The sequence below is a fragment of the Natator depressus genome, chromosome 3, assembly GCF_965152275.1.
Source record: "Natator depressus isolate rNatDep1 chromosome 3, rNatDep2.hap1, whole genome shotgun sequence".
Lineage (NCBI taxonomy): Eukaryota > Metazoa > Chordata > Testudines > Cheloniidae > Natator > Natator depressus.
Window position 1 is genome coordinate 61,173,949 of NC_134236.1, and position 15,809 is coordinate 61,189,757.

Sequence of the window (15,809 nt, forward strand, 5' to 3'; positions counted from 1 at the left end):
GTGTCGCTATCAAAATAATAAATACTGCCAGACTACATAAATTTAAAAAGACCTATTAGTTGCAATTTGGTTGAATCCAAGCCCTTTTTTTTTCAAGATTATCCCAGATGCTCAAAGTCAAGGGATAAATAATTTCTGTTCAGAGATAGTTTATATGGATTAAATTGTATCCATTGAGGAAGCAAGTGTCCCACTGCTAGAAGGATTTAAGAATTGGTCAGCTAGTACGATGATTGTCTTTGTGGCTTGCATATGTTGTATTTCTGGGTCTAAAATTTGTAGGTCTGCAATGTGCAGTATGTTTTACACTTCTTCTATTCAGTGCCAATCACTCTGTTCTGGGTCTATCACAGATGCCCAATTCAGGAGGGCATTTCTTTGGTCTATGTAAAGTTAATTACTCATTTCTCCTTCTGTTTATTGCTACTACTAGCTAATCTAAAGTAGGACTCTACAGAAGCTAGTCTCTGCAGGAGAAAGGATGACTACTTAGCAGTTAAGGATGTTCGACGGCATTGCTGGACTTGCCCTCCACCACCATCTCTTTGAAGTCTTAGTCTAGATTTTTGACTGGTGGAGAGGAACTGATGAAAGTTGGGTCATGGAACTTTGCTCACTTTGGGTAACATGCTCAGATTACATTTGATGTGCACGCATGACCCCAGTGGTTAAAAATGGACTTGTGAGAAAGAGCAAACTGTTCCTCAGATAGGTTTCAGAGTAGCAGCCGTGTTAGTCTGTATCCGCAAAAAGAAAAGGAGTACTTGTGGCACCTTAGACACTAACCAATTTATCTGAGCATAAGCTTTCGTGAGCTACAGCTCACTTCATTGGATGCAGCTGTAGCTCACGAAAGCTTATGCTCAAATAATTGGTTAGTCTCTAATGTTCCTAAGATGTTGCTCTACAGAAGCAATAAGTTTGGATCCCGTACCTTTAAATTTAAATTGGTAGAGTTTTGCCATTGACTTCAATGAAAGCAGAATCAGGCCCTTAGAGATTGCCAGTAGTTTTCCTGATACCCTCCCTGATGGACCTTAAACAAACATGCAGGAGAATATTTGTAAATGAATTAGTAAAAACAGTGTTCGTTGCCAAAGTCTTATAGAATACTCTAAATAGATAAAATGCAGGAATGTTACCTTTAGTGCTACATAGCATCTGAGCTTTGACTTCGTAAACTCTTCTTGCCTGGCTCTCATGCCTAATAGAATTGTGAGGAGACCTTCATGTGTTTTATAGGTGGAATAATTGTCTCACCTTTTGAATTATGAGGCTGTAATTCAGTCAGTGGGCTCAAACGGTTTGCTAAACCACATTGGGAATGAAGCTGCAATTGAAACTGTTGCTTCCTAATGTATCTCTTAATTTACATGTGTCAGAAAACTATCCCTGTGTCTTTCCTGTTTCCACTGCTACCACTGTCTCCCCTCATTCATGCTTCCTGCTATTACCTCTTCCTTCCCAATCATCTGTAACTACCACTTGAGCAGTTTTCCCAGCTGGTCCAGTGGCTCCCCTTTGATCTCTGAAGGTATCCTTTTGCTAGCTGAAAGGATAACTTGCTCTTCAGTCACACTGGTGATGTGACAGCTTTGAGCTATCAGAGAATTTTGCACGCAGAATAATGCACTTAGTTCTGCAAATCATGTATTTATAGTTGGTTTTGTTTTTTTAAATTCACCTTTGTAAGATTATCACTTACCTAGTTGTTTACCGTTGCTGTAGTGGTGGGTGGGTGAGTATAAAGCATTTATTAAAAACATACGTTTTTACTATGCAGGCTGAAATTGAGGCACAGCTAGCTAGAGAGCGTGAAGAAGAGACCCAACAACAGGCAGTCCTTGAACAGGAACGTCGTGACCATGAGCTTGCGATGAGAATTGCACAGAGTGAAGCAGAGCTCATCAGTGATGAGGCTCAACTTGATTTAGGATTGCGAAGGTATGGTCATTTATTACTCTTACTTTACTTTCAAAATTTTTCATTTACAGATCCTATTGTTATAAAATACTGAGATCTTGTGTTTTTAATGAAGAAATAAAAGTAAAATAGGGCTTTCAAACCAATATATTGGAGTATTTTATTTTCCAAATAACGCTATCAAATTTGTTGAAAAATAGCTTATTCAATTTGCAATGTGCATGTAATCCTATGAAATCCCTCTTTTGGCACTGGCTAAGTAGCTGTATGATATTTGAGCAAGAGAGGGGTACCTCAGTCTTTGGACAGTCCCAAAGTTTCTATCACCTGGGCTCATTTCACGGTGCTGCTATCAGGCACCTGACTGTTCCTCCTGGTGTGCTAAAGAATAAAGCTACTTTGTGGTGCCTCCAGCGAGACAAGGGGTTAACCACACAAAGGCAGTTAACACGCTGCACTTAAACACAAATATCAAACTTACACAAGCAGACAAATTAAAAATAATAGCTATAAACTTTTATATAGGGATTTGATTGAAGGGACATACAATCTATAAGAATATTGAACGATTAAAATGATTTTAATTTTATTAATAATACTTTTGAATTACTAAAAACTATGCCAGCAATCACAATAGGTCACGTGACCACACACTCCATAAACCCCAAAGTTTCTCCCCCGTCAGTTTTGTCTGTCCCTCATGTCTCTGGTATGCAGTTGGTGCAGTGGAGACACATTGCAAGCCTGTAAGGATATGTCGTTATACACACACTTTATTATACTGGCAACTGAGCAGGTCTTGATGATCCAGGCAGATGAAAGTCCTTTTGCAGATAAAAGTGCCGTAATGATACAATATTAAACCCTAGCTAACTGTCTAACTATAATACAGGGTACTCATTCAGGTTTCTCTTCTGGCTGTGTGGTCAGGAGACTGGTGCAAACAAGCAGGGCCTCATAGAATATCAGGGTTGGAAGGGACCTCAGGAGGTCATCTAGTCCAACCCCCTGCTCAAAGCAGGACCAATCCCCAACTAAATCATCCCAGCCAGGGCTTTGTCAAGCCTGACCTTAAAGACCTCTTAAGGAAGGAGATTCCACCACCTCCCTAGGTAACACATTCCAGTGCTTCACCACCCTCCTAGTGAAAAAGTTTTTCCTAATATCCAACCTAAACCTCCCCCACTGCAACTTGAGACCATTACTCCTTTTTCTGTCATCAGTTGCCACTGAGAACAGTCTAGATCCATCCTCTTTGGAACCCCCTTTCAGGTAATTGAAAGCAGCTGTCAAAACCCCCTTATTCTTCTCTTCTGCAGACTAAACAATCCCAGTTCCCTCAGCCTCTCCTCATAAGTCATGTGTTCCAGTCCCCGAATCATTTTTGTTGCCCTGCATTGGACGCTTTCCAATTTTTCCACATCCTTCTTGTAGTGTGGGGCCCAAAACTGGACACAGTACTCCAGATAAGGCCTCACCAATGTCGAATAGAGGGGAACGATCACATCCCTCCATCTGCTGGCAATGCCCCTACTTATACATCCCAAAATGCCATTGGCCTTCTTGGCAACAAGGGCACACTGTTGACTCATATCCAGCTTCTCGTCCACTGTAACCCCTAGGTCTTTTTCTGCACAACTGCTGCCTAGGCTAGTCTGTCCCTAGTCTGTAGCGGTGCATGGGATTCTTCCGTCCTAAGTGCAGGACTCTGCACTTGTCCTTGCTGAACCTCATCAGATTTCTTTTGGCCCAATCCTCTTAATTTGTCGAGGTCCCTCTGTATCCTATCCCTACCCTCTAACGTATATACCTCTCCTTGAGGATTGCTGGATAGACACGATCTATCTGCTCCCTTCTGGAACTGTGCCAGCAGTTTTTAGAGATTGGACCCCAGGGGCCAGTAGGTTAGGTCTCTGTATCCAAAGTCCAGAGTCTGGTGAGGGCCGGCTACATGGCAAGCAGGCTGCAGATGGTGGCAGGAGAGATGGGCTGTCTCCTGTTGCTCACAGCAGGTTGCAGGAGGAATGGATTGTCCCCTCCTGAGGCCTTTTGGCAGGCTGAGGGGAAAGACAGGCCGGTTGCTAGGCCTGGAAGTGCTACAATCAGGCCAGGAGCAGGGGCCTGGAAGTGCTGTGTGGGAAGGTTGTAGGGAGACCACCTTTCTCCTCCACTCCCCAGCTGATCTCTGCCACGTGGAGGGAAAGCAAGGCTATATATACCCTTCCTGGGGCATCTGGGGCCTTGCACATGGTCAGAGAATGCTTGCTGTGCTACTTGGCTGTCTTCTGCTCTCTAATTGGGTGCTGGTGACTGCTGTTGTCTCCCTTCTTCCCATTGGTTTGGGGGAGGAGGGTTTCTGGGGTGAGTGGGGGGTTGTGCTCCCCGCCCCTTCAGCTGCCGGTGTGAAGTCAACAGCACAGGACTCGGTGTCATCAATCCCATGGGGGCCCACAAGGTGTGTGTCTTCCCCTGGGGCACTGTCCCCTTGCTAAGGTGGGTGGTGGCTACAATAGAAATGTAGGGCTGGGAGGAACCTAGTTCAATATCTCCTCCTGAGGCAGGATGAAGTATACTTAGACCATTCCTGACAGGTGTTTGTCTGACCTGTTCTTAGAAACCTCCAAAGATGGGTATTCCACAACCTCTCTTGGTACCTTTTTCCAGTGCTTGACTATGCTCATAGTTAGAAAGCATTTCCAGATATCTAACCTGAATCTCCCTTGCATTTGTGCATTAATATGACCAGTTCTGTAGGAAACTGCCTCGGTGGAAAAACAATATTTTTCTCACATTTTATTAGATTATAGTAGGGATGGCAGCCAATTTCAGTCTTGATTATACAGTCCAATGAGATTAGAAACTCGGATATCACCAGTGTAATGCAGTGTTTGCGCTTTCTGGTACTTACATGCTCCCAGTAGCATAACATAAATTCATTTATTGGGGGAAAAAAAAAACCCTACCTAGAAGGAAATAGTAGTTCTTCTGTATCTTAACTGGCAAATATAGAATGTGAAATGCATGCATTTAACCTTAACAGAATTAAAAAGCCTATATCAACTGACCTTGTAGGCACTCTATTAAAAGATATAGACCCTCCAAATGCAAAGGTTATTTTAGATAATGTCACAGCATTTGCTTTGTCACTCATATTATGTTGTCTTTCATGTAATTTTAAAGGGTATTTACTAATAAACTAGTTAATAAATTTCTTAGACAGCTGACATACATATAACTGATGTATTTTCCACTTGGCTTCCTGTGAGACTGGGCCCTATTCATCTGTTCTTCATTGTGTGTTGAATGCTTTTTTCCCTATGTGACTTGTGGTTACAAAATTCAGTTTAGGGAATCCTGTTCTCCAGATCTTAATTTTACACATGGATGAAACAATACAAGTACTCTTTTTCATAACATTTCACTACACTGATGATGATAATTTTATACAAAACAAGGAGCTATCTTTTAATGTAATGAACCTTGTTTAGTTTGGTGAAGCTGAGATGACACCTTGGTTGTTACAGAAGGGATTATATTTGTAAGAAGGTCCCTTTACGTTTTCAGTAACAAATCCATTCCAATATTTTAGACAGAATTCAAGAAAAAGAGCTTAGGCAGTTTTCTGTGTTTGGTATTGTATCTTTATCAGTCAGAATTCTATATTAGAAACTCTTTGCTAGTCTAGAATGACATAATGAAAAAATTAAACTTTTTACAAACCAGAAAAGTAATGTACAATGTACCAGAAAACTAAATGTTGCTGTGATTGCTCAGTCTGTGTGTTTTCTGAGTAATATTACACTGTTGGAATATTCTATCACTGTTCACTGTATAGGTACAGGAATACAATGGTAAACTAGTACCCTCCTGCTGTCAGCCAATCAACATACAAATATTACTCCTGGGGGAATTCTGCACCAAAAATTTTAAAAATTCTGCACACGATATTTTAAAATTCTGTATATTTTAGTTGTCAAAAATAGCACTATACGATCTTGCAGTTTAAATTATTTTGGTAATTTATTTCAAAATACCTGTCAGCAAGAATATCCCTAAAGATACAGACACACACAGAGTAGAGTGTTAAAGAAACCCCTACGACAACCCAGTTCCTGTTTCTCTGCACCCCTCCCGCCCCAGAGCCCAGCTGCAGACCCCCCAGCCCAGACACTGGCATCCCCTCTCCACCCAGGGATCCAGAGGGAGAAACAGCCTTATGCTGGGTCCTGTGCTTGCATGGAGTTTCCTGTGTGCCACTGCTCCCTTCCTTCAAGGCGTGCCAAGAACTGCAGCTGCGGGGATCCCTCCAGCTTCCTCCCTCTCCCTGCATCAGTGTCTTCTGTTTGCAAGCTGGGCTCTGCCTGGTCCAGCGGCCCCTAGTGGGAGCCAGGAGCTTTGCAGTCCATTTCCGGGGGGTGGTGGTGGGGGAGGAAATTCTGCGCGCACAACATTAATTTCTGCATTGTGCAGTGGCACAGAATTCCCCAAGGAATAAAATATAAAATGTTTTTAAAAATGAGAGTGCCATTTACTTGTCAAATGAAGAACAATGAACCCTCCACAATCCACTCTAAAGACCGATTGAATAGAGTGATTATTTTGTAGAAGTGAAGCATCTTGAAAAGTTGGCAGACGACAAGGAGTTTCTAAGGAACTCAAGAAAAACCCCGAAAATCTTTACTGTTCTTTATTACATTCTTTATTACAGCACTTTATTTCCATGTATATATAGATGATATGGTTATAAAATACATGGTATTTTTGTTGAGTACCCATATTGACTTGCAGAGGTTGCCACTAAAAAGTCAACATTTACTAACAATCACCATACAATAGTTATCTCAGACACTGTTTGGTGTCTGTTGATAAATGTTGATGTTTTAACAGCAACCACTGTAACTTGCAGATGGAAATTCAAGTGTGATACTTATTTACACAGGCAGAGTTCTGGAAGCTTTCACTTGCTCCCTTTTCTTTAGTTTCCTATACAAGCTATGCTATTTTTATCAGTGTCTCTCAAATCAAAGAGCAACTTTTCAAAACCATGTGTAGGAATGCAAAATGAGTAAATTAAGGTATGCAGCTCTACATGATGATAATGAGGGCAAGTTTGTGGCAAACAGATCAACTTCTGTAGGTTTGAATCAATAATAGCTCTTATTCTTCAAAGTGCTTCCATTTCCCTGACTTTCTCTTAACCTGTGAGGGTGAAGAATGAGGTTTAGGTTTGTGGTCCCAATTGGATATTCTATATACATATATTTGTTTTGAGGAGGTTTAGGGCCTTCCGGAGCTCTGCTTGAGGATTTGCTTTTAGATGACAGAGCAAGATATATGGTTCCCAGGAAAGGAAGAAGCAACCAGGCCAGTGAAGCTTTTCAACAGCTGAGGGGAAGAAGTAGAGCTGCACCAGAGGCACCTAGAAATGCTGGGTTGAAGGGAAGGATCTGAGCAACCCCTCTATTTTTAAAGTCCTTACATTAAATAGGGAAGTGGGGTGGGATATACGAGAGGCATTAGTTCCCTAACCTTCCCTCCCTCAAGTTTGAAAAGGGAGTAGATAGACATGTCCCTTAGTGCCAAGAAAGAGGCAGAAATTGGAGCCCAGGAAGGAGGAGTAGTTGGCAAGTAATCTTCCTTGCAAGAGGGAGAGGAGAAGATGGGAGAAGGAAGAGCACGGAGAGGTATGGCAGTGTAACTGCATTGCAAGAGATTCGCTCAAACTCTGATCTTCCCCACTTTTCCTGCTGCCAGAGGATGTGCGTGGCCTTTCTGTCTTCCCTGCCTGGGATGCCCTTTGAAGCACATAGGATGAGTAGAGAAAACGGATGCTTAACCTTCCCTTTCCTCAGAACTTCTCCAGTTTCTCTGTCTATTCAGGTGGTAGGGGAAGGAATCCTCTGCTTTGAGCCACTGGAAAGGGAGCAAGGGTTTGGACAGCTTAATGTGGCAACATAGTGTCACTAGTGATCTCAGGATATCCTAGACACACCTGAAAAACAATCTACCCATTTTGAGCTATAACTGAGTCTCTTCCTCCCTTTTTTTGTTTGTGTGCATGCGCACATACACATGGTGAGGGTTGAGAACACAGCAACACTATCTAGGCTCGGAATAAGTGAGTGCAACCACACTTAAAAACCAAAATACTTTTGAATGGGAAGTTTTGACAACCCTTTACAAAAATGTCCATCTTGTTTTCCATCAGTGTAAATCCTTTCTTCGACTGGTTTCTTCACTGCATTTATAGTTGAAATACTCTGCCTTTGTTATAACTTTCTTTGAAGCATTAGCAAACTCATTTAATTTCTAACTGCTCGTGTATAGGCACCTAGAAGACTTGCTTAGAAAAGTTGTGGAAATTTTGTTCGGTCTGAATCAGCTGTTTTCAAACTTCATTGCACCGTGACCCCCTTCTGACAATAAAAATTACTACATGACCCCAGGAAAGAGGGACTGAAGACCGAGCCCGCCCGACCCCTGCCTTCCGAGCTCCACTGCCCCGGGCGGGGGGGCCCAAAGCTGAAGCCCAGGGGCTTCTGCCCTGGGCAGGGGGCATGTAACCTTGGCCCTGAGCGGTGGGGCTTGGGCCTGGGCCCCAGCAAGTCTAACACCAGCCTTGGCGACCCCATTAAAGTGGAGTCATGACCCACAGTTTGAGAACCCCTGGATAAAACTATTGAGTTCAGCAAGTTTTGTTTTTTAAAAAAAATCCTTTTACACAGATCCTCACAAGGCATTTTAGTCACGTTGGCTGCAGGGAGAGGTTTGAAATTTGAAGCATTGCATGGAAATACTGCTTAGAGAGAAGAAATTCCTTTCTGAGATTTGGAGAGGCGGGAACTAAACATAACAAGTTAAGCATTGAAAAATCACTGCTGAACATTCTTGCTCAGTGGGTATTTGTTAAAATGTAAGCAGACCCGAACATGTGTCTTCTTTTGGGGCAGACGAACTGCACGTTCCAACATGCATAGGCTTACACTGCTGTAACTTACACTTCCTTCTCTCCCCTCCCCCACACCACGTTCAGCCTTATTGTTGCATAACATACTAAGTATGCTGAACTCATCCAGCCTCACTGCCTCTCCCGTGCTTTGCATAGCATTTCCACAAACCATTTTCGTTTTACTTTTGCATCATGATATGAGCAAAAGTATTTTTTTCATAGAACTATACTCCTTTTGGAGTACTTAATAATCAGCACTAGGAGCTTTTTTGGCCAAAAGCCTTGTGACGATATGATAGTATGTTCTGTTTCTAAGGACAAGTAGTGACTAATATGTTCTGCCCTATCGTGCTGTTCTCCACTCCCAAAAAAATAAAAAAAATCAATCTGTAGCATGTCCTTCTGTAAACGGCCTCAATTTGTATTCAGTGTATACACATTCTGTTTGACTTTTATAGCTAGTCCCTATTTTACTAATCTTCTCAAGTTGATAAGTACTTAAAATAAATACGGTATGTACTGTGTGTGTGAAATACATGCTTGAGTAAAATCACAGCACTGCAAAATCATAAAAATAGCTTATTCCTCTTTGCACCATATTGTATTATATTTTTATCACTTTCAGGTTAAGTAAATGAATACATTGCTTTTTTGTTTTCTTATTCTATTGACATTTACTGGCTTGGTTACAGTGTCTGGTACCAAAATACATACTAACCCTTTTTAATTTTGGCTAGTCTATCACTTTTGAATATGTTGCATATTTCTGGAGAGAAATCTAAATAAGTGTATATTTAATATCTGTGTACTGTACAGATGTATGCAATATGGATTACTGTTGATACTGTATTTGTGTACATTCATGACGTGGGTCTATATTGTGACAAACCATTTCAATTCTAAGTGTCTTTTCACAGATTGGATACTGAAGTTATTCAGCCTGTTCCAGTAGTTGCTAAGTAAGAATTGTTCCATTTTTTTTTTGTAGTATGCTCAACCAGACACAAGTGCATCTGTTGCATGTCTGAGTCTTTGATTCAGAAAGATGAAATCAATTGATTACGTACAAATAAGTAAATTCCAGGTTATAATGTGAGAGTATAAAACAGCCATGGTGAAGTGAGATGGACATCTATAAATGGAGTAAGGCTTTTCTGAATTATTTTAATTTCACTTTTTCTAATCGTGTTACTCTGATGAATAAATTCAGAAGATTAAAGAAGAAAAAAAGGCTTCATAATCCTGAGTCTAGATCAAATAAAATCATTAGATGATAAATCAGAAGAGGATGGGAGAGAGGGAAAAGTTGAACTGATTGTCCTCTTGACATTTCAGATTATTAGAAAGTTAATTAGGAAATTGCCAGACTAACCTAAATATCTTCTGTTTGCAGAGTCAATGGAACAAAGCCTCAAATGACTGCGTATGATACTTTATTTTCACTGAGTTTTTCACTACTTTCTAATAATAATAATAATTAATAATAATTAATAATAATTATCTTATTAGAAGAAATTATTGTATTGTCCTTTTATTATTTATCTGTTCCCCTATAATAGTAAGCATTGTTGTACATTGACCTTTGATAATCAATTTTAATACTTCATAGCTCATACTTTGCTTATGTCTAAGAAATGTTTAAAGTTAATTATAGGGTATGTAGATTCAGTATCTGGCAAATACCATGAATTTTAACCATCCCATATGAAAGAGGCAAACATTCAGAAGGAATTACCACAATATAAATTGAGCATTTGGTTGAAGTTGATTGCTCCTGCATTAGTTTTATCTTAGACATAATATACCATCAGTCATAACAGACCTTATTAATATTTGAATATAACACTTTTCTTACGTACACTTATCAATTTTCTTATAGGGAACAAATGGCCAAAGAAATGTCAGATGTTTTGTCTAGGTGGGTGAATAGACCGTCCAAAATTAATTTAATCACTCAATTAAACGAAATCATAAACTGAAATTGCTCAATGAAATAAATCAACCTTTTCTTTTGGATGAAATTGCCATATCAGTATGCTTCCTATTCAAAATCATTATCTGATTTCTTTCTTTAATTATTTTGCCATGACATTTATTTGATTGCATAAACATGCTCAGAAGGAAATTATCAGTAAATTGCACCTTAAGGTTTCTGTTTGAATAATTTCAAAAGATAAAGAAAAGCTTTGAAGAGCATTCTTTTTCCACTATATCTGAGATGACACCAGTGGTGAGCTGGAGCCAGTTCGCACCGGTTCACTAGGACCGGTTGTTAAATTTAGAAGCCCTTTTAGAACCGGTTGTTCCCGCTCAGGCCCAGGGAGGCAGAGCGGAGGTGAGCTGGGGCGGGAGGTGCGCGAGGAGGGCCACCCGTGCCGCAGCAGGTAACCCGGGGGTCGGGGGTGGGTTGCGCAGGGGAACTGCTTCCCGCCCCAGCTCACCTCTGCCACCCTCAGCCTGAGTGGGAAGCTGCAGCCTGCTTCTCAGTCCCCCCTGGCTTCCCACTGCACAGCTGATTCGCAGGAAGCCGGCTGGGGGGGCGCAGAGAAGCAGAGCGGGGCGGTGGGTTCAGGGGAGGAGGCCGAGGCGGAGCAGAGGTGAGCTGGGGCCAAGTGCAGGGCGGGGAGCTGCCGGTGGGTGCAGAGCTCAAATTTTCCCCGTGGGTGCTCCAGCCCCGGAGCACCCAGGGAGTTGGCGCCTAAGGCACCACTTTTGATGTGATCAGTGGGGGGAGCGGCCGCTCCCCCTGCTCCCCCCCAGCTACGCTCCCCCACCCCTAGGAGCCAGAGGGACCTGCTGGATGCTTCCTGGGAGCTGCCCAAGGTAAGCACCGCCGGGACTCCCCACCTTGCCCCCCGGCAGGAGCCTCTGGCTTAGGGGTGGGGTGGGCGCCCACGAGACCCTCCTGCCCAGTTCTTGGGGCAGTTAGGGGAGGGGGGTGGATGGGGCGGGGGGCATCAAGGAACGCGGGGGGCTTGGATGGGGCAGGAGTCCAAGGGGGCGGGAGTGGGCAACGACCCCCTCGTGGGGTGAGGAGGGAACCTGTTGTTAAGATTTTGGCAGCTCATCACTGGATGACACTGACAAGTTTCCAAAATTTTCAGGCACCATGCTTACAAGTTCAGAATAGTGTTAATAAGGACATAAAAAGTGTTATGTTTATGTAACCATAAGTAGCTTTTTAATAAGAAATTAAATCCAGACATAATTCCATTTCAAACAAAATGAAATCTGAAGCACTGAAACACAAAATGCCAGATGGTGTCTGTTCAGCAATCTTGGTATAATGTAGCAGTTTTATAGACAATGCAGGAATGAATGAGTATACAGGATAACCTGTATATTCTAAGTTAAAATTCTGTTTTATTGAGTTACTAACTGAAAGGGATCTTTGGTAACTTCAAGGATAAAAAGCAGCCTTATGACATGCTGTCTGAAGTTCACATAAAATCTTTCATTCTTTTACATTTTTAAAAACAAACCCTTCAGAAAACAAGATATTATGCTGTGTGTATACGATCTTAAGATATTAGTATGTTTGTTGTGGCATTTCTTAATTGTAGTGCTGATAGTATTGAACACAGCAGATGCTTACATTTGCACAAAAACATTATATGCAGTATTTTTGAACAGGAGAAAAGGAAGATTAGCCCATCCAATTGAAATTGCTGGGGGAACATAGGTAGGGAGGTTGTAGAATAAGTATGTAAGAACTGAGCTGAGTCACTGGAGTTAACATGCATTCTGGAAGCTAAGGGCATCACAAGAACTTTGGCCAAAAGTGGTCGGAGCACAGTTTTTAAGTTCTGTCCATAACCTAGTATTTTTAGTATACATTAGTGTGACTGGTAACTAATTAAATTCCATTGTTTAGAAACATTTGATTCTTCTTTGAGTGATGGTCCCTATATTTATTCCACACATGAGATATGCGCTTGAGTTTGGAATTTCTTATAAACAGTGTCCATTGGCTTGCACATGCTTCGTAGATCTTTGTGCTTCTAGCCGATGGCATAAAGGACGGTGCAAGCCGATTCCTCTCCAGATACTCCTTACCGCCATGCGGTGTGAGTCATTCTATTTGGTGTTCTCAGCTCCTTTTTACGGCATCATTCCTTTATGAATTATGTATAGTTAATTTTTGTAGTTTTTATGGTATAGCATAGATAATTAGATAACATTATTTCCCCCTGCCCTGGAACTTTCCCCCCAAGAAGTCTGGGATTCTGCCCAGGATCCAGGGGTTCAAAAACTGTGTTTCCTGTCCTCACTCCTTTACTGTGAGCAATGAACATCAACGCTGCTTCAACTGCCTGGGTGAGGCTCACATTTCTGCTAAGTGCAGCATCTGCCACGCTTTTTCCCCACAGAATTTGTGAGGGTCGGGAACTGAGACTCAGAAAACACCTCATGGAGAATGAAGGCAATGAAGCCCCAATCCGATCTGGGCTGTGGACCCTTCCACACACACTCTAATTCAGCTTCAACAAGCAGGCAGTGCCCCTCTGAGCATGAGTTGAGGAACAGAGGCTAAGTCTCTAAAGCCTAAAGAGAAGGCTTCACAGGAGAGTAAGGGGCATTCTCAGAGACATAAGGACAGTCATTTATGTCTGAAAAGAAGGGATCCCTCCCTGACCCCCTCAGGAGAGCCAACACGCATGGGTGCTAAGCTCTTCAGCCCCACTAAATCTTCTTGACAAGTCAAGAGGGCACGCAAGGATATGGATCCATGCTTCCAACACTGGCTCTAGTGATGAAGACACATGGTAGATAGCTCCTGGTGCTTCAATCCACTTTGGGAAAGTGGCCCTCCCTGTCAATGAAGTTATCATGAACCCAGCAAAGGCAGTTTGGCACACCTCTGCTTCTTGTGCTCCCACCCCTAAGAGGACCAAGAAGCACTGCAGTGTCCCATCCAAGCGGGGAGAGTTCTTGTTCTTTCACCTCCTGCCAAACTCGCTGGTGGTGTATGTGGCTACAGAGCGGTCTAAGCAACAGCACCCAAAGGATACCCCCTCTTCTGCCTTCCTCCAGGTCAGAATCTTGATAATTATTAGGCCCTCATATCCAAATATAATTTTATCAATTATGCTAGATTTCTAGAGTTTAAGGACAAACTCCGGAGGATCGATCCCACTTTCAGGTCTTAGTAGATGAGGGCAAATTGATGGAGAAATTCACTCCAACTCTGGTGAATGTAGCAGATGCCACATTGAGGGGGATGCTGTGGCCATTGTCATGAGGAGAGACTTGTGGTTGCAATCCTCAGGTTTCCCTATAGAGCTGCAGCGTACTATCCAAGATCTTCCCTTCGATACTATCTACGTATTCCACAACAAAATGGATGAGTCTCTCCACTCCCTCAAAGACTCGAACAGCGCTTCACTTGCTTGGCATTTATACCACAAGAGGAAGCATCATAGACAGTGGTATAGGGCAAGACCAATTCCTCAGGCTTTTATCATCAACTTCCTCAGGAGCCACCAGGCAAGAGACAGAGGGTGTATAGACCTAGGAACCTAGCCTCTGCAACATCCACTGCCAGGTTGTACTCTAATCCCTAGGTGAAGCCTTTCTTTTGATGGGACTGTCAAGACCCATGTCCCTTTATTGATACTCTTCATTCCCCTGTCCAGATTGTTTGGAGGCCACTTTACCCGGTTTGTCAAAGACTGGAGCACCCTCACTACACATAAATGGGTATTAGACATTATCTGTGGAGGCTGTCTAGTTGAGTTTCTGGTATCTCCTTCACACAAATGCCCTGTCTGGTTCCTCTTCAGGGACCACTCTCCCAAGGAGATTTTACAACAGAAGGTTAACTCCCTGCTTCTTAAGGGAGCCATAGAAAAGGATTCCTCTCAAACCATGGGAAGGTATTCTATTCTCCTTACTTCCTGATCCCAAGAAGAATGCAGAATGGAGGCCAATTCTCAGTCTTTGTCAGTTAAACAAGTTATTTTGAAAACTAAAATTCCTCATGATCTCCTTGGCATCAATAATTCCCTCGTTAGAGGAGAGTGCATAGTTTGCAGCTCTTGACATGAAAGATGCATATTTTCATATAGATATCCATGTGATCCACAGAAGGTTCCTTGAGTTTCTCTTCTACCAAGACTATTAGCAATTCAGAGACCTCCCCTTCAGTCTGGCCACAGCACCCAGGGTGTTCACAAATCCATTTTGACCCCCATGAGGTGCATATACTTCACAGGGGCAATGTTAGACTCAACTATAGCAAAAGTGTATCTACTTCTTGAAAGGTTTCTGGCCATGAGCACACTCATACACCAGATTGCTATCACACCCAGGACATCAGTAAGAACTTGCCCTTCTCTCCTTGGCCACATAGCTTTGTGCACACACATGACACCATTCTCCAGGCTACATCTGTGATGCCTACAAGCCAGGCTTCTCTCCATATACTCACCAGAGAAAGGCACCGTAAATGAAAAGGTCACAATTCTGCCCAAGATGTTAGGCTTTGTTGTCTAGTGGTCAAAACCAGAGAATGTTTGGGTAGGGTTCCCTTTCCTCACACTGATATCTGAAGCCACCATCATTACTGACACCTCCCTCTTGGGTTGGAGTGTGCACATGGATGATCATATGGCACAAGGAGTTCAGAATGCATATCAACTTACTAGAACTCAGGGAAGTCTGTTGGACCTGCAGTGCCTTCCACCTGCTCATCCAATCCAGACATGTTCAGATAATGTTGGACAATATGATAACAGTATTTTATATAAACAAATGGGGGGAACGAGATCTCTTTGTGCATGGAGGTAGTAACCACCTGGAATTGGTGCATCAAACATCACATGACCCTATCAGCAGCATACTTACCAGGGTGCAAAGTTCCCTAGTGGACTGCCTGAGCAGACACTTTTTCTGTGAATCACAAATAGAAAACTCATGATTCAGTTCTCAAAGACAT

At 42.4% G+C, this 15,809-nt stretch overlaps 1 protein-coding gene across 5 annotated transcripts in view; it reads left to right on the top strand.

Moving 5' to 3' along the window:
• MYO6 (myosin VI) overlaps window positions 1-15,809 on the top strand; it is a 182,967-nt gene that overhangs the window by 149,416 nt on the left and 17,742 nt on the right. For 2 of the 5 annotated variants that reach the window (XM_074948001.1, XM_074948002.1), the window contains exons 28-31: window positions 1,784-1,944; window positions 9,790-9,831; window positions 10,266-10,295; window positions 10,752-10,790. In XM_074948001.1, coding sequence (XP_074804102.1) covers window positions 1,784-1,944; window positions 9,790-9,831; window positions 10,266-10,295; window positions 10,752-10,790 — 272 coding nt within the window. Of the gene's footprint in view, window positions 1-1,783; window positions 1,945-9,789; window positions 9,832-9,860; window positions 10,084-10,265; window positions 10,296-10,751; window positions 10,791-15,809 lie in introns of those variants that run through there. The other 3 variants (XM_074948003.1, XM_074948004.1, XM_074948005.1) reach the window with 2 other exon arrangements.